Source organism: Euprymna scolopes, chromosome 34 (genome assembly GCF_053919585.1).
Source record: "Euprymna scolopes isolate OS-2025 chromosome 34, ASM5391958v1, whole genome shotgun sequence".
Taxonomy (NCBI): Eukaryota; Metazoa; Mollusca; class Cephalopoda; order Sepiida; family Sepiolidae; genus Euprymna; species Euprymna scolopes.
The window spans coordinates 50,278,995-50,304,574 of NC_136515.1; the positions used below are offsets into that span (position 1 = coordinate 50,278,995).

The following is a 25,580-nucleotide window of genomic DNA, read 5'->3' on the forward strand; positions in this document are numbered from 1 at the left end:
ATTTAAAGAATGGAATACAATGCTTTTGAAGGTTGAGCTCATAAAATGTTAATGAATTATCACCAAGATTAATATAATACCAGTCTAATATTCGGTTCTTAATTAGAATTCAGCCTAAATAAAAAAAAAGAAAAAAAGTTACAGAAAAATCTTTGATGTGCATACCGATCACAGAACAAAAATGTCATATTCCAAAAATCACAAATTGATCAAGTAGTTTTTTTATAAATAAAATCATTTTCAAACAATTTAAAGTGATTCATGTGAAATCGTTATTACAAGGCTGATCTCATAAGTTAAAATTATTCTGGCCTCATTTGACCTGGTTTTATTTTTCAAAATAGGGACACGAGACAGTACCTTTTGATTTTTGGAATATGACATCTTTGTTCTGTGACAAGTACGTACCTCAAAGATTTTGCTGCATTTTCTGTATTTGTTTTTTGTTTTTTTTTTTGTTTTTTTTGTTTAATTAGGTTGAATTCTAAATAATTCAGTAAGTAATTTGACACGAACAGACTTGAGTCCAAATTACTCTGGCTAGCTAACCAAGTGTTGTCTTAACTGCACTCCCTTTACTGCAGGAAAAATACTCATGCACAATAAGGACTCGTCGGAATTTTCTTGGCAGTTTATGTAAAACGTCAGGTGCTGAACAAAAGATTTTGTGATTGTTGTTTTTTTTTTGTTTTTTTTTTTCCATGTAATCGCTGATAAATTTTTTGCAATTAAAAATGTATTTCTGTTATTACGAATTCAATGAAAAATTAATTGGAAAAAAAAAAATGAAAACAATATTCTTTTTTGTTAAGAAAATACAATAAGTAGTTATTGGACAATTTTTACGAAACTAAGATAATTAAAAAAAAAAGTGTAAAGTAAGTTTCATGAATAAATATTTTATAAATTTTCCGAATGTGTGTGTGTGTGTGTGTGTGTGTGTGATGCGGTTTATCTCAGCCTACAGGCAACCCACCCAGACAAGTAAGGTACCGAAATGAAGCTTATGACCCAGCGGATGTTTTAGTGATATTTATATCCATGTTTGGTGTATGGAAATGCAAAAAAAATAAAAATAAAAAAAATAACAATTTACTAAACGTTTTATTTACTGGATATTTTTCCGGTACAAACTGATAGAAAAAAAAAAAAAAAAATTGGGATTTTTTTAATGATTTATTTTTGTTCAAATTAAGATAAATATTTACTTTTTTATATATAAGCAAAATATCATATATTTCAGCATATAAGGCAGATAAGACGAGGTACAAAATTGGAGCAAATTTTAATAAATTTATCATATATCGGTTGTATAAACGACTGTTAAATCAAGAAACCATGTTTGTTTAGTCTAGACTAGAGATTGCAACACCCGGTATCTTATTAAATATCGGTTTTTAAATATGATTTTTTAACTTAAAGAGTCTTATACACTGAAATATACGGTAAATGTATGAAGAACTCAAAAATATCAAATATACCAATTCAGAGTTGAATTCAAACAAGATCAGTATTGTAACCTCAACAATGAATACATGGTTTATTTATTACCAATCCTTAAATAATTGTGATCAGATTTCTGCATTGTTTACTAATTGACCAGTGCTTGTTCCAAAATAGAAAAATTCTATAAAAAGAAGAACACTCCTCATTCCATAACTCCCACACAAATTGATCATCTGACAAAGATATCATTCAGACCAATATTGAAAGAAATAAGCTCATTCATTCTTCAGTTAATGGGAATCACTTAAGGAGGTCAAGTAGAGACGACTTGACCCTCCTTTCAGTTGAGTTAAAAGACTTCCTGCATTGAAAGGCAGCTGACCGGCTGAACTAGGAAAATCAAAAAAGAAACTGTTGTCAAGGGAGAATGAGAGAAATAAAAACATCTTATAGATGTTTGCTTGCAACCGAGAGAAACAGATGGATAGAAAAATAGAAATAGAGAGATGGGGATAGAAAGAGAGATGGGGATAGAAAGAGAGATGGGGATAGAAAGAGAGATGGGGATAGAAAGAGAGATGGGGATAGAAACTGACTACTAACTGAAGTTCTTTCAACACAGTTTGCAATTTGGAGACGGAATTGTTTTTGTTGAGATAAGTGATTTCAATCATGGTTTTTATTTTAGATTTAAAATATTAACAACTCCATTTTATTTCAGTATTTAATTTGTGTATTTCTGTTTTATTAAATGCTAGCTTTTTTTCTAGTCCAATACCGGCTTCCATCTTATCTCGAAATTACTTATAACGGCACCAACTTACTTTCGGAAGAACCCCCCCCCCCATCAGCCTTTTCTTTTATATCGTAAGCTTCTTAAAACGTTACTAGCTTAAGTTCAGAATAAAATCACGATTTTCTATTAACGGCTAATTTCAAAAAAAAAAATGTTTTGAACGCTACTAACTGAAGTTCTTTCAACACAGTTTGCAATTTGGAGACGGAATTGTTTTTGTTGAGATAAGTGATTTCAATCATGCTTTTTATTTTAGATTTAAAATATTAACAACTCCATTTTATTTCAGTATTTAATTTGTGTATTTCTGTTTTATTAAATGCTAGCTTTTTTTTCTAGTCCAATACCGGCTTCCATCTTATCTCGAAATTACTTATAACGGCACCAACTTACTTTCGGAAGAACCCCCCCCCATCAGCCTTTTCTTTTATATCGTAAGCTTCTTAAAACGTTACTAGCTTAAGTTCAGAATAAAATCACGATTTTCTATTAACGGCTAATTTCAAAAAAAAATGTTTTGAACGCTACTAACTGAAGTTCTTTCAACACAGTTTGCAATTTGGAGACGGAATTGTTTTTGTTGAGATAAGTGATTTCAATCATGCTTTTTATTTTAGATTTAAAATATTAACAACTCCATTTTATTTCAGTATTTAATTTGTGTATTTCTGTTTTATTAAATGCTAGCTTTTTTTCTAGTCCAATACCGGCTTCCATCTTATCTCGAAATTACTTATAACGGCACCAACTTACTTTCGGAAGAACCCCCCCCCCCATCAGCCTTTTCTTTTATATCGTAAGCTTCTTAAAACGTTACTAGCTTAAGTTCAGAATAAAATCACGATTTTCTATTAACGGCTAATTTCAAAAAAAAAATGTTTTGAACGCTACTAACTGAAGTTCTTTCAACACAGTTTGCAATTTGGAGACGGAATTGTTTTTGTTGAGATAAGTGATTTCAATCATGCTTTTTATTTTAGATTTAAAATATTAACAACTCCATTTTATTTCAGTATTTAATTTGTGTATTTCTGTTTTATTAAATGCTAGCTTTTTTTCTAGTCCAATACCGGCTTCCATCTTATCTCGAAATTACTTATAACGGCACCAACTTACTTTCGGAAGAACCCCCCCCCCCCCCATCAGCCTTTTCTTTTATATCGTAAGCTTCTTAAAACGTTACTAGCTTAAGTTCAGAATAAAATCACGATTTTCTATTAACGGCTAATTTCAAAAAAAAAAATGTTTTGAACGCTACTAACTGAAGTTCTTTCAACACAGTTTGCAATTTGGAGACGGAATTGTTTTTGTTGAGATAAGTGATTTCAATCATGCTTTTTATTTTAGATTTAAAATATTAACAACTCCATTTTATTTCAGTATTTAATTTGTGTATTTCTGTTTTATTAAATGCTAGCTTTTTTTTCTAGTCCAATACCGGCTTCCATCTTATCTCGAAATTACTTATAACGGCACCAACTTACTTTCGGAAGAACCCCCCCCCATCAGCCTTTTCTTTTATATCGTAAGCTTCTTAAAACGTTACTAGCTTAAGTTCAGAATAAAATCACGATTTTCTATTAACGGCTAATTTCAAAAAAAAATGTTTTGAACGCTACTAACTGAAGTTCTTTCAACACAGTTTGCAATTTGGAGACGGAATTGTTTTTGTTGAGATAAGTGATTTCAATCATGCTTTTTATTTTAGATTTAAAATATTAACAACTCCATTTTATTTCAGTATTTAATTTGTGTATTTCTGTTTTATTAAATGCTAGCTTTTTTTCTAGTCCAATACCGGCTTCCATCTTATCTCGAAATTACTTATAACGGCACCAACTTACTTTCGGAAGAACCCCCCCCCCATCAGCCTTTTCTTTTATATCGTAAGCTTCTTAAAACGTTACTAGCTTAAGTTCAGAATAAAATCACGATTTTCTATTAACGGCTAATTTCAAAAAAAAAATGTTTTGAACGCTACTAACTGAAGTTCTTTCAACACAGTTTGCAATTTGGAGACGGAATTGTTTTTGTTGAGATAAGTGATTTCAATCATGCTTTTTATTTTAGATTTAAAATATTAACAACTCCATTTTATTTCAGTATTTAATTTGTGTATTTCTGTTTTATTAAATGCTAGCTTTTTTTCTAGTCCAATACCGGCTTCCATCTTATCTCGAAATTACTTATAACGGCACCAACTTACTTTCGGAAGAACCCCCCCTCCCCATCAGCCTTTTCTTTTATATCGTAAGCTTCTTAAAACGTTACTAGCTTAAGTTCAGAATAAAATCACGATTTTCTATTAACGGCTAATTTCAAAAAAAAAATGTTTTGAACGCTACTAACTGAAGTTCTTTCAACACAGTTTGCAATTTGGAGACGGAATTGTTTTTGTTGAGATAAGTGATTTCAATCATGCTTTTTATTTTAGATTTAAAATATTAACAACTCCATTTTATTTCAGTATTTAATTTGTGTATTTCTGTTTTATTAAATGCTAGCCTTTTTTTTTTTTTTTTTTTTTTTTCCTCGTACATATGTTTATTTATCCACCGAGTTGATAGCAAAAATTACGAATTATACTCATTTTTAGTTCGTGTGAGGGGAATCTATCACCATACTTTCCCTTAAACACGTCTGTTGGACTTTTATTAAGTACAATACTTAATATTTTTTTTTTTTTTTTTTTTTTTTTTTTAATGGAGAGTAGAAAACGCATTGTGGATGCGTTATCGGCAGCTCCTGTTACTCTCGCTTCTTCTTATTTGTCCCTCAGTCCTCATTTTTTTTAAATGAGTGATTTTTCGGACAAAGGGAGAAGAAAAAGCTGTTTTCTAGGTTGGCAGTATTTTTGCGAACAGTTGGCTGAGATGGCGGAAATTTTCTGTTTCTATGTCTATCCTTGTAGCCATGTCACTAGTAAGGGTGCTGGAGGTAAACGTTTTGTCTGGGCTGACGTTATCCGCCTGATAGTCAGGGACCCGAACCTTGGATTAACCACTAAGGAGGCTGTCCTATCAGCAGGTGCAAAGTACTGGGGCTGCTGTATTGCCATTTGGTGAATGGATTCTGGACCATGCAGTAGCTTCTGGTGGGGCCTCTCGATGCCATACTAGTGGGTAATTGTTACGGCTTTACCTTATCATTAACTACAAATAAAAAATAAAAAAAATTCTTCGTTTCTTTTTCTCTCTTAATTTCCCCTCTCTGTCCTGCTCTAAGTAAATCTGTCGACCTAGTCCACAAATTCCAAAATTTCATCATGACAAGTTTCAAGAAAAAATACACGATTAAACCCGGTTCCCCAACTTCCAACGTAGACCCCTACTACCATGTCTCCTTCTCCAACATCAGGGGTCTTCGTTCTAACCTTCCAGAGGTTGAAACCCAATTACAGGAGACTAAACCAGACCTTTTATTTTTAAGTGAAACTGGCATTGGACAGGCTATTTCCCTAGATGAGTTTGCAATTTCAGGATACTCTAACTTAACTTCTAAATCTGACCCCCAAGATCGCCATGGGCATGGAATATGTGCCTATATTAAAGATAGCTTTCCATGTGGGAGGGACATCTCCAGGGAAGATCCTAACTTACCCTATATGTGCTTCCGGGTTGCTTTAGCTCACACTACTGCATTTATATTTACTCTCTATCGCCCCCACAACAGTGGAGTTACTATCTTTCAAAGCATATCTGAGAAAATTGACCAAGTCCTTTCTACTTATCCTTCAGCTAACATTCACGTATGTGGAGACTTCAATGTTCACAACGTTGAATGGTTGACCCACTCAAACAAGACCGATGATGAGGGGAGGTTCTGTCATGATTTCTCCATTGCCTATGACCTCACTCAGATTGTTCAGGAACCTACCCGTGTGCCCGATAATGATGGCCAGTATGCGAGCCTACTAGACCTTTTTCTCACAACTTGCCCTGAACTATGTTCAGTTTCTGTTCTGTCGCCTCTTGGATCTTCCGACCACTCTGTTGTATCAATTAAGATAAAAATGAAATGTAATAAGTCCCCAGATGTACCTCTTCATCGTACAGTATATCGATACACTAAGGCTGACTGGGATAGCTTCCGTACATTTATATCTGATCTACCTCTGCATTCCATGTTTAAAAAGGATGTGTCCTCTATAGTATTAGACCTAACTGAATGGTTAATTGTAGGTATTGACCATTTCATACCCTCTAAAAAGTTTCAGAAAAAACCTAACAGCCAGCCATGGTTCTCTCCAGAATGTGCTGCTGCCATTGCGCACAGAAATCACTTTTTCCACTGCTTCAAACGTAATAGATGTATGGAAACTAAAGCCGTTTTCAGGACTGCCAGCAACCATTGTAAGAAAGTAATAAGGAACGCAAGAGAGTTGTATGCTCAATCTGTTAAGTCCAAAGTAGCTGAGCAGCGGCTTGGTTCCCACCAGTTTTGGCAAATAGCAAACAGAATCCTGAACAGAAGCGTGTGCTCCATCCCAACTATTATCAATGGACCTGAGGTAATCTCGTCAGCATCAGACAAAGCCAAACTCTTTGTCAAGAACTTTGCAGCAAATTCTACCCTTTGCGACCAAGACCGCCAACCCCCAATATTTCCTCCTGTATCAGAAAACACGCTATGTGATATACGTATATCTGTACGTGATGTTGCGAAGCTAATCAAAAACCTTGATTCGAGTAAAGCAACTGGCCCTGATGGTATTCCAATTATAGTACTCAAAAAACTTCAACCTGAATTAGCGCCCATACTTACAAAACTGTTTAAACGTTGTCTTAAGGAGAATAGTTTCCCATCTCCCTGGAAAACCTCATCAGTATGCCCTGTATTTAAGAATTCAGGTGATCGCTCATCCCCCTCTCAGTACAGGCCAATAAGTCTCCTGTGCGTCATGAGTAAGTTGCTAGAATCTGTGTTAAATACAGAAGTAATCAAACATCTCAACAAAAATAACCTTCTTAGTGACACTCAATATGGTTTCCGTTCTGCTAGATCTACAGCAGATGTCATTACAGTTATATCGCATAGGATTAGCAAATCTCTCGACAGTGGCAATCTTTCTAGAGCAATTGCTCTTGACATATCTAAAGCCTTTGATAGGGTATGGCATAAAGGTTTACTTCATAAGATCGCTAGCTATGGTATAGCTGGAAAAGTCTTCTCAATTATTAAATCATTTCTTTCTGATAGGTTCATAAGGGTAGTAGTTGAGGGGCAAAAATCAGAAGCTCACAGTATTAATGCCGGTGTCCCTCAGGGATCCATCCTGGGCCCAACTCTTTTCCTGATCTACATTAATGATCTTCCAAATCATATCCTTACATCATTTGTAGACATTTATGCTGACGACACTACCATTTATGGTACCACATCTAAGACAGTAAACGAGCAAGTTCTCTCCAATTCTCTCTCCTCTGATCTTGAGCACGTAGTACAATGGGGAAAGGAGTGGCTGGTTACTTTTAATGCATCTAAAACCAAGCTTCTCTCTTTACATCATCAACATTCTAATCCACATTTGTCATCAATTGAAATGAATGGCTCTCGTCTTCAGGAGGCCTCAAGTTTTGACAAGCTTCTGGGCTTGACCATTACTCCTGATCTTAAATGGAACACGTATATCAAATCTGTTGCCAAGGCCGCTGGAAAAATGGTGGGATCTTTCTATCGATCCAGTAGATATCTCACTGCTGATGCTATTCTCTACCTATATAAGAGCCAGGTACGTCCAAGGATGGAATACTGTTGCCACATCTGGGCAGGAGCTGCTAGAAAGGACTTGTCCTGCCTTGATAGAGTTCAAAATAGACTTCGTAGCCTCGTAGGAGATGTCCTTTTCTCCTCCTTGCAACCTCTATCTCACAGAAGAGATGTTGCGAGTTTGTCTCTGATGTATCGTTATTTTCATGGAAAGTGTTCAACTGAGCTTCAATCTTTGGTCCCCCCTCGCCAAACTTTCACAAGAAACACTCGTCTAGCTGTAAACACTATCAATAATTTCCCCCACTCTTTATCTGTGGCTAAACCTAAACGTAGATTCCATGAACAAAGCTTCTTTCTTAGAACTGCACGCCTGTGGAATTGTCTTCCGTTTTCCTGCTTTCCGGCTGACTACAATATGGTTGTGTTCAAGTCTAAAGTAAATAAGTTCTTGATGAGCCGTTCCATATAAGTTATTAAATTTACCAAATTTTCATTACTAATGATTACTATATTGACCAATTTCTACTGTACACTCTTTAACCCTTATCCTTGAGTGGCCTCTGGGCCTTGATAATGTGGTGATGCCTTTGTAAAAAAAAAAAAAAAAAAAAAAAAGAGATGGGGATAGAAAGAGAGATGGGGATAGAAAGAGAGATGGGGATAGAAAGAGAGATGGGGATAGAAAGAGAGATGGGGATAGAAAGAGAGATGGGGATAGAAAGAGAGATGGGGATAGAAAGAGAGATGGGGATAGAAAGATAGTAAGAGAGAGAGAAAGATAGAAAGAGAAGTGACAGAGAGAAAAAAAAGAATAAAATGAAAACACAAATAACATGAATTGCAAGTATTTAGTTTTCTCCCACTGCAAGAACTTAAACACCAAGGTCGGAGAGTGGGATTGAGAAGTCAGCTCCCCCCCCCCCCCCCCGAGAAGAGGCACTCTGACCTTCAAAAACTACATGGGCAGCCCTGTCAGCATTCTTTGGTAACGGCACCTCAGGCAATTAGCAATAAACTAACCTCTTCTCAAAGATAGAAGGCAAAGCCTGGAAAGGTGGACCTCCCAGAACTGCACAGAACTAGCATCATGCCACAATCAACATGGACCAGATCATTACAGGAATGCTCTAACCTTTGTTGATTTGGGGACTGAGGTTAAAATCTCTAGTTGGATTGTCAAGACTACGACACTAGAAAATTACTCACGGTATTCTATATCTCTACAATTAAAGCCACCATTTGCCCATACATGGAATATATATAGACTGGTGCATAAACCACTAGTCTCTTCCTGTTGGACATGGTTCAAAAAAGAGACTTCAATCAAGGTCCCACACTGTCAAACAAGCTACGACCCCTTTCATATTTCAGCAATCTTACATCTCTGTACTTGTTTTTCAAGTACTTTAAGGCTCCAAGTATGGCATAATCATGTTGAGACATCAGTTTCTGCTGGATCACCAAAGTTAAGCAACGTTGAACATGGTCAGTACTAAATGGGTAACCATTTGGGACTTCCAGATGCTGTATGTGCTCTCTGCTTATCTTGGGATTGTTTCTCATCGTCTTGGGCTTCTCCTTGCCACTGAACTCCAGCAGTGCTGATTCAGGAGGTGTGGTTGGTTATTGTGCAACTCTTGCCTCACAATTACATGTGCAGCTGCGCCTACACGGGGTATCCTTTGTCTTTCGAGATTCAATGGAGACATCGATTTTAAGGCTCAAATGAACTTGTAGTAGCTTTGCTGCCTCCTCAACATAAATATCTCCAACTCGACAAGCAGCAAAATCCCACGCCTTCATCATATAGATTTCCCAATGAATACTAGAGAGCCTCTTATAACTTCTTCCCTTGCACTACTAGACTTTGGAATTCCCTTGCTGTTTCCAACTGTACTAACATGTGGAAGTTTAAATGTAATCTTGTTGCTCAACTCCCTTCTTAGAGTGTCCTTGTAGGGATGGATCCTAATTCACAGTAATCCATTACATCTCAGTGGCCATAATAAACACATAAATTATGAATACAAATAATCAATCCTCATCTCAAAAGTTCCAACGTATTCATCAGTTCTTTTAACGATTCACATTTAGTCTCATTTTATACTAGAATATTTTTCATCAAAACAATTTTTTTTAGTGATAACGATTCCAATATTTTTCCCCGATTTCGATACAATTACTGATTCCATGCTAAATTCCCAATTCCGATTCTTTATAAATCTCTAATTATTTTACTATAAAATTATTATTTCCCCCGATTTTCATAAAAACACATGTTAAATATGCAGATATTTTCCTAAACGTCAAAATACACTTATGGAGGATGATCTATCGATTTTAGCTTTACTGGTAATTAAAAATCAACAAATATTTATTATTTTATCATTATTACCAGTAATAGAGGATTTTGTTTAAAAAAAAAAAAAAAAAAATCAAATAAAAAATCAAATAAAAAAAGACAATTAAAAGAATCGTTTTGGCATCGGAAAATAGGCATCAATTTTACCGATTCCGATATCCCCAAATCTTCAGATTTTTCTGATTCCCAATTCCGATTAATCGTCCCAACACTAATTTTTTTTTTTTTCAAAGTTAGAAATAATCCTCAGAATCATATGTACACAAATAAACTTGTTCAAACCACATTAAACTTGTTAATTCCTATTTTAATCATGCTGAATTAATATCAATTTTTTGTTATTGTTTTATTATTAAAACTAGCAGGACATGGGAAATTCCACAGGGGCTCATTCATATGTAATATATTGATGTTGGAATTCTGTAGATGTTCAGTGTAAATGGAGACGCTCTGATATTATTGTAGCTCTTTGTTAAAACTGCAAAAGTATTTATCTAAGCTAGCACGAACGTCCAGCAAAGCCCAGTCGTAAAGTACGCTTAGATATATTTTAATTCTTGCAGATTTCGTATATATTATTATAGAGTTAATGTTCTATCGATTTTTATATATTATGAAGTTGCGATTTAAAAAATAAAAAAAAAAATAGCCATATGACTTGCGTGAATTAATTTGAATCGAAACCGAAATAAAAACTTGTGAAAAAATAAATAAATACATATAACTGGGGTTCCTTCAGCCATAATTGAAACCAAAACTTATGAAGAATTCTTGATAAAATTATTTATAAAAAAAAAAGTAGATCTGCACAACCAGAATGCACCCTCCACTTCGTCCACACAACCAGAATTATAATTATATAATTCTAAAAATGCATTTTATATTATAAGTGGATCTACCAGCCAATCAAAAACATGCATCTTGAGATAGTATATTTAATAATAAATATACTACACTGATCTTTGTGAAAAGACCAAGAATAACAGAGATAGGATTCTTTCTTATATTAGGTAATCAATGGATGTTACCAAGTCATTCCTTAAAAAAACTTTGTGAATATGCTTGCCATCCAGTTGTCGATCAAAGTGGCATAGCTGCCAGTCCCATTACATGTATCACCTTGGCTGAATTCAATTAGATAAATGACTACGCACAATAAAGATGGTTAATGTTTTGCTCAATATCAGCTATCATCATGACTCAATCGGGATTTGTTTTTATTACTAAAAAGCATTTTGGCTTGTGCCTATTCAAACCACACCCAACGCATATTGTACATTGAGATGCAACCTAAAAATATATCTCTTTAAAGCATATACACATGTCCACCCACCAGAGAGAGAAAATAATTTCTAGCTTCTCAAAAATAGAGTTAAAACCTTGCTGCCAAATGGATATTTTTAGCAAGTTTCAATAGAAATTAACATTTAAAAGTGTTTCATACATCAAAAGAGGATTTTTAAGCATCGCATCCAAATAGTTTTGCTCAAACCCGAACATGAATCTTGTCAATTTACACGTAACAATCCAACAAAAAAATTACTCAAAAATCATCTATCATTTACTTGATCAATAAATATATTTAGGCAATTCTTGAGTTGAAAAACAAGACACACATTCAAGTTGGATTATTTTGTGTTCTCCCCCCACCCACATCAAAGATGTTCATTTTTTTCACTTCAAAAGCAGCAGCCCCCCCCCTCTTTTTCTCTCTCTAAATACGCAAATGAGACAGCATCAAAAAACTTCTGTCAAGCAAGTAATCCATTTTCTTTTGTTGCTACTATGGACTCCCAACTGCACTTAAATTTGCATAATTGTATTAGTCTTGTATCTGAAGGGTTCCAGCTTTGTGCACTATTGCTTCCCTACTGTGAGCACATGCCAACCGTTGACAATTAATGCTATGCCTCTTTACACTGCTACCACAATTACATTTTTAAAAAGAAATATACACTCACTTTTCTCCTTGATTTGCTTCGAAACTTTCTTTTCCAAGTTTAACCAATACTGAAAAATAAAGAAAAGCAAAATTTTAGATTTTCCATAAAAGCAATTTTCAACACTTTTTTAATAACATTTCAATATGAAAGCATAGGAGCAGTTACAATGGAATTTTTTTTTTAAGGGAAATTGCTCCAGACAAGGCATGAAGCCACTTCTTGTAAGAAGCTAACAAAAATGAAAGCTGATTATCACAAAGACGAGAGATGCCTACTGACCTTAATCTTGAAAAAAAAAAAAAAAAAAACACACAAAGCTGTAGGTAGGAGGAAAACAGTCAGCAGAAAGAAAATACTACAAACTTACAGTCATTGGAAAGAAGCTAATGTGAGATATCAAAACAGTGAATTGATGGGAGACCACTAGACCAAGGAGTCAAATGAGCTGGAACAAAGGATGCAGGGAATAGATCAGGTAATTCTTAAGAAGACATGCCACAATAGTATCTATAAAATAGACTTAGACGAGCAACATCATTCCTTTGAGGGAGAGGTTGCAGTGAAGAAGAAAGTGTGAGGGTCAATTACAAATACGTTTCTGCAGTTTATCAAGCAACCTCAAATGCGACACAAATTTATCAACCCAAATATGACAGCAATGGTTTAATAGATAGTCTAATAGTAGATTTGTAGTGATAGAGAATGACCTGACTGTGAGAAAGTGTTTGAAGTGATAGAGAAAAGATTTTACAAGAAACTAAATAAAGGAATGGATTTAATATATGAACTCTTCGAAAGATCTGATAAGAAAGACAAAAGTCGATTTCTCATTAAAAGCAGAGTTTTTTTGTTTGTTTCTTTTATTTTTTTTAATTTAACTTTTGGAGAGTTATGCCATCTTCAGAGATATTAATTATTGTTACTCTTATGTCAGTACTTTTTTTTTTTTTTTTTTTTTTTGTCATTTCAGACCACGAGATCTTGTTAGAGAGCGTAGATTAAAATCAATCCTTAATTTGGGGAACAGAGTAAATGTTTACTTATTTTTTTTTTTTTTTTTTTGCATTCACCCGAACAAGGTATATCACTACTTGGATGTAAGGGGCTACTATTTGGACTATGCTTAGAAAAGATTAACAAAACGTTGGTTTACGTTACATTTAAACTTCTGCATATCAGTAGTCATGGAAGTTGGCAGCAGTAAAGGAATTCCAAAGCCTAGTTGTTCGAGGGAAGAAACTATCAGAGTAGAAGGCTTTATGGCATTTGAAGACCTCAACAGTGAAGGAGTGAGATTTTGTTGCTAAGCGGGTTTGTCAGGGGTATGTACGTCAAGAGGGCACAAGTGCAAAGAGTTCAGGGCACATTCTTGTAAAACAGGCACAGGGATATAACATTGCAGTGATGGGACAGGGGTTGGAGCTTAGTTGACAAAGCAGGACCTATTGTATTGGAAACTCTTGAGGACTAAGAGGGAGAGACTAGCAGTAAATGCACCAATTCAGATGTGACAACAAATCTTCACGCATGGGTGAATGGTGGTTTGTAGAGGTACAAGATACTCTCAGGTGAGAGTAGACTTCTAGCATGATAGAAAGAACCCAACTTCTTTGCAGTAGCCTTTGCAATGTCCTCAATGTATTTGCTCCAGTTCATATTGCCTATGAATGTTAACCAGAGAAGTTTGAAGGAAGACGTCTCAGGTAGGATATTATCTGTCATGGATATCGGTGATTGGGAAAATTTCTTGAAATTGTTAAGAGAGCAGCTTAGTCTTACTAGCATTAAATGCTACCATCGATTCACGGCCTGATTCCACTACGGTCAGGTCATTTTCTAAGGATTCTGCCACTGTCTTAGATTTGTATACATGCATTCTTCCCTAGTGCATGTTATAAAGCGTTGTATCATCAGCAAATATACTTATCTCAAACACAATGTTATCAGGGTGGTCGTTGATGAATATCAGGAATAATAGTAGTCCAAAGGTCGACCCCTGAGACACTCCCACATGAATGTTATGCTGTTTGGATGTACGTTGATCAATGACAACCTGAATGGTTCTATTGTCTAAGAAGGATCTAATTATATTTAGTATTCGTCCAGTTATACAGTACGATTTAATTTTCAATTGCAGTCCTTCATGCTGTTGGATTTAACAGGCTACAGCCCTGGCTCCGCTTGTCTTATCCAGATCATGGTATATGTGCTCAGAGATGACCATTAAAATATCTGCAGTAGAACAACATTGTCTAAATCCATAGTGTTGGCCCAAAGAGAAGATTAACCTTTGCAAGGTGGTGGACTAGAGCTTGATTGATTAATGTGTCAAAGATTTTAGTGAAGAGGGGGTGGTGGCTGATAGGGTGGTAATTGAGAGGGTCAGTCCTTTCACCAGAATTCTTGTACACTGGTACCACAAAGGCAGTTTTCCAACTATTAGGGAAGCAAGAGTCAGCAAGGCATTTGTTGTAGAGTTTGGAAAGCATAGGGGTTAGCTGAGCTAAGTATTTCTAAATTAGTATAGCAGGGAAGAGATCAAGCCCACACATCTTTGAGGTGTCTTAAGTTTTTTATGATAGTGTGCTTATGAAAAGGGGTGATTTTTACATCATCTAATGTGGCTTCAGTCTGCATAGAGAAATTTAGGAGGGAGTTATTTGTTGGCTCTAAGGTGGAGTTGGAGACTAATCGCCGGGCAAGCAGTTCTGCTTTCTCAGCTGCCGTTCATGCGACGTTCTGGTTGCTGGATAGTGGACGAATTGCTGATTGCTCTTTATTCGGTACAATATTATAAATTTTCCAGAAATGACTTGTTCCTATCTTCTGTGATTCTACGCATCGTCCTGATTATTTCAGCACGCTTTCTTTCTAGCTTTGACCGTTTCACACTTACAATGTAAATTTTTGCCTATTTGTATTCGACTTACCATGCATGATGCATGCTGTCTTTGTGCAATGGCAGTTGCACAATAATCTGTAGCGAACCAAGGGGGTGAGTGGGGCTTGCTATAATTCTTCTGTGTGGAAACATACTTCATTGCCCACTTTGCACCATTTGGTTGTCTTGTTGGCATTATCTGAATTAAACTAATAATTACATTCAAATACATCACATGTATATTTTATTTTGCTAATGATCTTTAATGACATTCATATTAGATATTCCAGTTCTTTTTCAGAATTTATCTTATATTTAAAAGCAAAAAAAGATAAATCTGTACTTGTGACTAAACGAAAGCATATTCGAAAAATTACATAATTTGATTATGTACATTTTTGGGGTTTTTTTTTTTTTTTCATGTAACATTATTTGAAGGGGGAAGGGGATGGTCACAGTTAGACAATTTTCATTGCATAGCCTTGATGATCAGGAATCAGTGTTGGTGAAGACTGCTATAAGCAAGGCATGATAATAAAAAAAAAAAAAACTGGCCAAAAAGAAAAATATATTCAAATCTTTTTGTTATTTAGTTGGGGTCTTCACTGAATTAATGACACAGAGAATCGGTTTATTGTTTTTTAATTTCTTTTTAATTGTAGCACTATTTGGAGTGAGAAGGGTCACAGACAATTTTGATTGCACAGCCTTGATAAAAAAAAAAAAAAAAAAAAATTAGGAGACCTACCTCTACACAAAGTAAATATTTTTAACAGGGGAAAAAAATCCAGCTTTATCTAAAAATGGGAACTCCAGTACGAAATTTTAATCATCCTTCGTCGAGAAGGCTTTCAACTTTGACCAAGGATAGAAAAATACTACACTTTGATAATAACTGGAAGGTCATATGTGCAAAATCTTTTCTTTTGTTTTTATCAACCAACTTTCTCCTCTGGAACACAACACATAAAATTTGTGATCTTATTTAAAAAGGTTTTATTTCCAAGGCAGTCCTATCTATAATATAGAGGGCAGTTGTGTGTGTGTGTGTGTGTGTGTGTGTAAAACAAATACCCACAAAGTTGGTATTTTCTTGATCAGTGTTGTCTGATGAAATATCTAAGACAAAAAAAACAAACTTATTTCTTCTTTGACATTACACGGATGCAGATTTCATTACAAAGGAAGGGGGTGATTCTCCAATCAGATTATGTACTAAGTAAACGGATGTAATTTTTTTTTTTTTTTTTTTTTTTTAAATCAAGGAGTTACTTCCCTTATGCCAACTTGAAGAATCCATAAAAAAAAAACGAGTTGTCTGTGTGTATGTCTAAAGAGCTGGGTACAGAGTAGGGTGGTGGAGAGAAGGAGAGTGGAAACCAGGGTAGGATGAAAGAGAGAAAGAAACATGGATAGAAATATGTTACACTATTTAGCCTAGGCAAAGCTGAGTAGCCCTGCTAATAATTATATAAGTCTTAAATTGTTAGAAAAGAAAAGATTTGGCAAGAATTAGAGAATCATCTAGTTGTTGTTTCTGCAATTACATAAGCCGTCTCTACCAGACGAGCAATAACCCCGGAGAGGCTAAAGTCAGATAAGTAGATAAGTATGTAGATAGTCAGAGTAGGCAAGCGAAAAGCTGGTATGTTTTTATTAGCCCTGCCCTAAAAGTCGAGCAAGGTATGGAGCAAGGTGGTTCTACTACAAAGTTAATGAGCAACAGGCCTCTCATCAACCATCCCATCCACCCACCATTCCTCGCTGCCGACTACTAGAGATTCCTATAAACGTTGTTTCCATGCCATTCCACCTTTTATGCGTTAAGCTTTCGTAACTTTTTTTTTTCCTTTTGCCCTCTTCATACAGAAGATTTCTTGATGATGGTGTACATCTTGATTTAGAAGAGTGAAAATGTTTTGATGGGCAGAAAAGTATCCAGTTGCATTTTATGTAATGCAAAAATACAACTGGCATACATTTGTGTGCTTTTAATGGGAAGACTGCACTCGTAAGTGTATGGGGTGTACCGAGGCAAACATTATTCGTGTATGGATAAACATACTGACATTGCCAGGTAATCGACCCTTTACTTAAAAATAGTTTATGTTATCTATTACTAATGGAGATTTGGTATCTGTCTGAAACCGTGACTATATTATTGCTTCTATTACTAAAGGTGGTTTGGATCTGTCTGTCTGAATTGAAATTATACTATTGCTTCTATTACTAATGGAGATTTGGTATCTGTCTGAAACCGTGACTATATTATTGCTTCTATTACTAATGGTGATTTGGTATCTGTTTGTCTGAAACCATGACTATATTATTGCTTCTATTACTAAAGGTTATTTGGTATCTGTTTGTCTGAATTGCAATTATACTATTGCTTCTATTACTAATGGTGATTTGGTATCTGTCTGAAGCTGTAACTATACTATTACTTTTTTTATTAATGAAAAAGTGATACATGTCTGAAGCTGAAACTATACTATCTTGCAGTGCTCAATTCAGGGGTAGGGGTAGTGTAGTACTTGTTCTGTTTTCATGAGACTAACCTCACAGCACAGGCCGTACCTCCGCTCAGAGAGTGTAGTGTAGTATATGTTCATTTGGCATGATCCCATTCTCCCAAATTAGCAAAAATATGCGATTGGAGGGAACATTTATTTACTAAAATTATTAACAATTCTTCTTTGGAATAAAACATTGGTGCTGTGCTTCAATTTGAGTGGAGAAAACAAAATCAAAAATAAAATCTTGGTCATTTGAAATAGAATATAGGTCAGACCAAATCCAAAATCACCAATAACCAATATAATCTTGTCACTGCCTTGATTTCAGCTGACATGGTGTTCTTCATATGTGGTACAAATAAACTTCAATCAATCTATGACTGACAGTTTTTATGAACGTTTAACAGGCTAATCATTGTCTAATATTAATCATATCTGGATACTATGTACAAAATAATCGATAACTTGCACATTCTTATCTTATTTGGCCATTGTTCATTCAGGAATAGTTTACAGATTGTTTTAGTAGACATCATTTTTTTTAAATAATTCTAGCGATAAAAAATTTAGGGTTAGGGTTTAGCTAGCATGAATCCTATTCAGAATCAACTCCTACTGATGATAAGACGATCACCAAAGTGCTCCACATTTTAAGATATTAATAACTCAATATTTTTAAGTTATAAATCAAAACTTACAAGGTGACACCCAAAAATGCCACTCATGATATTGATACTAAAATTCCCAATCTTTCCTGCAATCCAAGTTTATTTGACACAAATAAACTTTAATCTATCTAACTTGTCACCCAATGTTCAGCTATGAATGTCCAACACTCTTCATTTTATTACCGTTCAATAATGTTCCAAATGTATCTGTGCATCCCAAGCAGACTTGGATACTGAGTTTGGCTGTGATGACTACAGTTCAGTAATGGTCTGGAGATTGTTTTGGTAGATACATTCAAATAACACAGATAAAAAAAAAAATTGGGGGGGTAAGATTCGGTGAATGTGAAGCCCACTCAGAATCACACCTATTAACCAACGAAATGTTCTCACATTAGTGAATGACAATAAAACAAAGAATGCTGGGCATTCATGACTAAAACTGGGTGGACAAGTGCGAGGTTCTGCAAAACCTATAAAAATAAGATTTATTCAAAGAAAAGCACTATTTTCTTTTTTGCTTGTGCAATTAAGATCAATGTATGGTGTGACTGAAGTGAAGATATACCGTACTTTGAGGTAATTGTGGCAACTAAAAACAAAAAAGTGCTCTTTATATGCGTGGTTGCCAAAAGAGCACTTTTAGCTAGTTGGTGCAATTACTCCAAAGTATAGTATATGTATATATATAATGTTAATAAAGAAAAAGCTTTGATAAATATGAAATATAAAATAAATCTCATCATATAAGCTGATTTTATTACATTGCTTGATCCATCTATTTCATATATATATATATATATATATATATATATATATATATATATATATATTTTATACTTATAAAAGTGAGAATGTGTGTGTGAGGAGACTTCCCAACTTATATACTCAACAAATTTTTTATCTACGGACTTGAAATTTTATATATAGGACACTCAGATATGTGGAAAACTTTTTAATCAGTTTTCGTCTAAAGAAAAAGGGCTGCTAAGGGGATCAAAATTAGCAAATTGGTATGTGGGAATCGTCGGATTTTTACCCGTCAACTGTTTCACAACTGTGCATGCGCGGTAAAGAAACATGAAAGCTTCTTTATGTTAAAAATAAGATTTTTAGAAAACACTTTGTAAATGTTATGTCAAGCTGGTATAATGGTTAGCGTACTTGATTCAATGTCTTTCAGTTTTGGCTTCGATCTCCGCTCGAGTATTTTCTTCTTTTTTAATTACAAGAAGTGAAGTGTTTAGAAAAAACAATACTCGCATGCACATACCTCAGTTTCTGTATCATTTAAAATACAATATTTATGCATATTTTACAGCCGGGTATGCTGGGTAGCCTGCTAGTATATATATATATATATATATATATATATATAAAGTTAGTGCTTGATCAAGAAAATTTCAAAATAAGAATGTGATATTTATTTTTGTGTTATAGAAGATCAGAACAATATTGGTACTGTCGGTTTCAAATCCAAAACGACACTAACCCTATTTGGGTTTAACCTGTTTCCTCTGAAGGAGGAAGTTCCATGGGAGTATGAAATTCACAAATGGTCACCAGTCACATGTATATTCCCATTAGAGGAGATGATGTTAGGTTTTTGTAACTCTTGCAAGGATGTACTCACGTCCTCCTACATAGAGCATCTGGAATTACCAAATTAGTCCCCCATTTTAGTAATGACCAGGCTCAATGTTGCTTAACTTCGGTGATCTGATGGGAACCAATATGTCAACGTGATTATGCCGTATTACCAGAGAAACAGATTAAAGAGAGACTGAAAAAAAACTGCCCCCCCCCCACTCTTTTTTTAATTCCATCTTGCACTGAAAATGTGTCGATTTCTGCAACGTTGGCCAGAATCTTGCACTGCATCTTTGGGGGCATTTCCAATGTGCTTTCGAAACAGTTTAATTTTTAATTTGGTTCAGTTAAATTTTTTTTTTTTCTTTTTATTCCTGAAGAAGGCATTAGTTCTCATGCGATGATTAGTTATTCATTGCCATCTCATTGAATCATACAATACTACAATAAGAAGTTGGCCAATCCGTAACTCAATCATTTCTTTATTTAAGGGCTTAACTGTTGAAATAAAGGCATGTATAGTATGTTTATTCTGACTGGGGCCGAATGTCTTTTTTTTTTTTTTCATTCTGTCAGTTGCAGCCGACACTAACACGGCTGTATATTGGATAACAACTGAATTGAATCTTTAAAAAAGTTTTTTTTTTTTGTTTTTTTTTAATCAGAATTCTTCTATTTAAAAATTATTGGAGCAAATATAAATTTTGATTTATATAAATTTGCAACATTTTATTTCTAATGTAATTTTCGTTTTTACATTTGATTTTATTCAAATAAATCAATAATTACAAGCTGCTTCCTAATAATGTGTATACTTTCCATTGAACCAATCATTGAACATTACTAAAGAAATTACTCATTAAAACTTTTCTCTTTAATTATTATGTAGTAGGAATTTCGATCTCCACATATCCGCCTCCCACCACAACCCAGTTGTGAACCACAGTTGCATATTTGCCAGGCCTGGTATAAGTATCATCATTGTTTAAATATAACCTTTTAGCATTCATTTATTTCATTTTTAACAGCTAACTTAAAACATTAACCCTAACCCGACAGATGTCATGATGGATAGGAGTGTAAATCCTTATTCGGTTATAATCCTCCATTAGTATTTATCATTCAACTGACCATCCATCCAACTCATTAAACCTTATCCTCGAGAGGCTTTTAACCTTGATAAATAGTAACCCACTAACAATTTTTTTATTTATTTTTAATCCCCATATTTTTTTGAGGGGTGGGTAATATGATCTGTCTAGAATTGTGAGTGGACTGACTCGAGCATCTTTCATCTATAATGCTTATTTTGAAATAATATTTTCATTACTAAACGTGCAGACTGAATGGACGAATCTGAAGCTGAGATTGTTCTTGTGAGAACATCTAAAAGAATCCCATCAAAGAATGTGCTAGAAATGTAGGTTTTGCACAGAAGAGCCTGGAGAAGAACCAAGAAATATGAAAGAAATACTAAAAAAAAATAATAATAAAATTAAAAAATTAAATTAAAATGATAAAAAAAAAATTTTTTAAAGATAAAAATAAAAAATAAAAAAATAAGATATCTCAATTAGTAAATGATTAAAAGCAGTCTTAAGAACCGAATCGTAAAAATATACAGAGGAACAAATAATAAATGAATGACAGCTGGAGCATGCATGTGTATGCGTGCATATGTAAATAGATACAGAAACAGGTGCAATGCATCAAGTGATGGTATTGGGAGTGAAGCTGACAGTTAACATAGAAATTTATTTTCTATTTTCTTTCAAATTAAGCCTATTCTCGGTGAGCAAATAATCAACTTGTTTTTCTTTTTTTATTACATTTTCACCCCCAAACAAGGCACATTGTCACTTTAGTGTAGGGAGCTACTATCAGGGGCAACAACTACTGAGGTACTATTTCGGGTGTTAGTAGTTTCTAGCACAGTACAGAGAGCCTACCTTCTTTGCAGTGGCCCTGGCAATGCTTTCAATGTAATTGCTCCAACTCCTGTTTCCTGTGAACGTTAGGCCAAGCAGTTTGAAAGATGTACTCTCAGATAAAGAGTCACTGGCCATTGCTATTGGTGCCAGAGAACGTTTCTTGTAATTATTGAAGGAAACCAGTTTAGTCTTGGCAGCATTGAATGTGGCCATCCACTTTTGTCCTCATTCCACTACAGATTGGAGGTCATCCTCTAGTGTTTTTACCATTTCTTTAGATATGTGTTCATTTGTTTTCCTGTCATGCCTGTTATAGAGGGTGTTGTCACCAGCATATATACCCATCTCAGAGGCAATTTTGTCGGGGAGATCATTAATAAATATTAGGAACAATAGAGGCCCCAGGATAGACCCCTGAGGCACTCCCGCATTTATATCATATTGTTTAGATGTACGACCGTCGAGGACAACCTGGATTTTTCTCTTATCTAAGAAGGATTTAATTATGTTAAGTATTCTCCCAGTGATATCGTATGATTTAATTTTCCTGAGGAGACCCTCATGCCATACCCTGTCAAAAGCCTTAGATATATCTAGAGCTAGTTTGTCTAAATCCATATTGTTTGTCAGTCAGAAGTTTAGCATCTGTAAGGTGATGGACTAGAGCATGGTTAATTATGGTCTCAAATATTTTGGCTAAAAGTGGGAGGAGGCTAATGGGGTGATAATTTGATGGGTCAGTTCTTTCGCCAGAATTCTTGAATACCGGTACCACAGAAGCAGTTTTCCAACAGCCCGCAAAGCAAGATTCATTAAGGCATTTGTTGTAGAGTTTGGAGAGAACTGGAGCTACTTCGGCTGAGCACTTTTTTAATAGCACAGCTGGGATGAGATTGGGTGAACATGCTTTTGAAGTGTCAAGGGTTTTTATGATAGCATGCACCTGAGCGAGGAGAAAGAGAGAAGAGGAGAAAGAGAGAAGAGGAGAAAGAGAGAAAAGGAGAAAGAGAAGTTAGAGTTTATAGGTGTATTTTAATGTCATTTATGTAACACAACAAGTGGTGTGAGGGTCATAAAGATATAAGTTCAGTTGTTTTGAAAATCAGTTAAAAATATTTAAGTGCAGCATAACACAATCATTTGGTCATTTTTATCACAACTCAAGACATTTCAGAATTGTTTTAGTCATTACACTCAACATTTTTGTTTAAATATACACACCCACTTAACATGAATTAGAAAACATCTATTCCACTCAAGCCATTATCGATTAAGCACTAGTTTTCAGATTATTTAAAAGTTGTCACAAAAAAACGACTACAGTTTATATATAAACTAGCCCGAGTGCCGGCGTTGCCTGGGTGTTTGGAGGTGGTGTTCAGAAAAAAAAAAAAAAAGAAAAAAAAGAAAGTAGTAGTAGGCAGAACAGAAAAGAAAGTGAAAGAATATCTGACGCCTTACTGCTACTCCATGACATGACCGGAAGTTCAGAACGTTAAAATTAGGCAAAGTCAATCCAACCGATACAGTGTCTTGCAAAAATGGCTCGCAAAAAAAATCGACCCCTCCTTGTAGAAAACTGCACAGTTGAGGGTTAAGGAATTAGTTTTTGGTCAATTGTTCAATATTTTTCTTCAGAGACGTCGAGCTTCAAAATGATACCAATCTCGTGAAAATCCGTCACCTCTGTCAAAAGTTTTAGGCAGACATACATACATACATTTAAACAGTTAGGCGAGACTCGTGTTATAGATAAACACACATATATACTTGCATAATTAACTGAATCTTGCTCTAAAAAGTAAACATTCTGTTTTACATGCTGGCATATGTCAGACGGGTTTTAGAAATTGACTTCCAAACTAATTTATCTCTTCCCAGGTCTTTATCCTTCTTTCTCTCAAGTTCATATTTATCACTTCCGCTCACATTTTCCTTCGCTTTTCTTTAAATGGGACCTGTTGATTTAACTTTTCTACATGTACTAAACTAGCAACTTTCATCCATTCTTTCAAGATGGCTATACTACCAAAGTTTCTTGTTTTGCATAATTTTTCTTCCACTGTTCAGATTTAATCTTCCTCTGACTTCATCACAACTAAATTCATCTATAAGATGGACATTACACGTTGTGTCACTTTCACTTTCTTTTCCATACAATTCATGTCCTCAACCCCCACATACATCAACACACTTGCCTGATAGACTCTTCCCTTGGTCGCCAATGATAAAAGTATTAAAGGATGATGTCAGAAACAAGGTGTGGAAACCTGGTATGCACAAGTACCAAGTTATTTTTCAGTAGCTCCACAATGAACACATAAAAAAAGGCTGATAATGGCTACAAGTGAGAAAACAACACTGCAAGTAGAATATGGTATTATCTTATATCGTTATCTGTAGACATTGGTAGACAAGTAAATAGGGTGTACATTTCAAGTTGAAGGTGGCTGGCTTTTTTTTATCTTTACTTAGAGATAAGTATTTGTGTGACGGCATATACCTTTAAAACTATACACAAGAACATACAACTCACTGTAGACTTGCGTAAAAAAAAAAAAAAACTTATCGCTTTTCTTGCAGTTATATCAATCGCCAATAATTCTGACAGAGACTAGATCATAGCGACACAAGTGGATTTTCTGTGGGGCTATTGGTGATATTTGTTTCCTTCTCACTGCAGAGAGATGTGACAAGATTAGAAGGTGGAGTAGAGTCAAGCCATTTCCCCTAAGGGGGGAGCACGCCCCAATCAGGGCACCTCAAGCAGCAAGCAATAAACTTACACCACCCAAAAGGTAGGAGGGAAGGCCAGGGAAAGTGGATCTCATAGAACTGCATAATATATATATATGGCACTAAAGCATGGTAGGAAGGAAGGAAAGAAGGGTGGGTTCTAGTTCTTATACACCAATGAAATTGACCTTTTGGTGCTGCAATTTTTTTTACTTTGTGGTTGAGGTGAAAGGAGGGGGGACATGTTAGGAAATGTTATTATGGATAGAAAACCTGGAGTGAAAGGATTAATTTTCTCCAGGAAACAATATTCCTGATGACATTTTACGTTTGCAATAAATTTGTTTGCATTTGATGTTACATGCACACCTTGAAATCGGAATGACAAATTCAGTAGGCAAAATGCTTGACAGATGAAAATTAAAAATGACTCAATTTTTCATAAGAATATTGTTCCATTTCTAATAGTTTAGAGAAAAGAGAGAGACAGAGAGACACACAGAGACAGAGAGAGAGACAGAGAGAGACACACACACACACAGACAGAGAGAGAGAGAGACAGAGAGACACACACACACAGAGAAAGAGACACACACAGAGTGGCAGATAGAGAGACAGAGAGAGAGAGTGAGAGCGACAGAGAGAGAGAGCGAGAGCGACAGAGAGAGAGAGCGAGAGCGACAGAGAGAGAGAGCGAGAGCGACAGAGAGAGAGAGCGAGAGCGACAGAGAGAGAGAGCGAGAGCGAGAGCGACAGAGAGAGAGAGCGAGAACGACAGAGAGAGAGAGAGAGAGCGAGAGCGAGAGAGAGAGAGAGCGAGAGCGAGAGAGAGAGAGAGCGAGAGCGAGAGAGAGAGAGAGCGAGAGCGACAGAGAGAGAGAGCGAGAGCGACAGAGAGAGAGAGCGAGAGCGACAGAGAGAGAGAGCGAGAGCGACAGAGAGAGAGAGCGAGAGCGACACAGACAGAGCGACACAGACAGAGCGAGAGCGAGAGCGACA

At 35.3% G+C, this 25,580-nt stretch overlaps 1 protein-coding gene across 50 annotated transcripts in view; it reads right to left on the bottom strand.

The window, feature by feature from the left end:
• The window catches only part of LOC145259193 (band 4.1-like protein 2), a 585,710-nt gene that overhangs the window by 216,775 nt on the left and 343,355 nt on the right, over positions 1-25,580 (bottom strand). For all 50 annotated transcript variants that reach the window (XM_080117013.1, XM_080116992.1, XM_080116976.1 and 47 more), the window contains one exon: positions 12,278-12,326. In XM_080117013.1, coding sequence (XP_079973139.1) covers positions 12,278-12,326 — 49 coding nt within the window. The remainder of the gene's footprint in view (positions 1-12,277; positions 12,327-25,580) is intronic.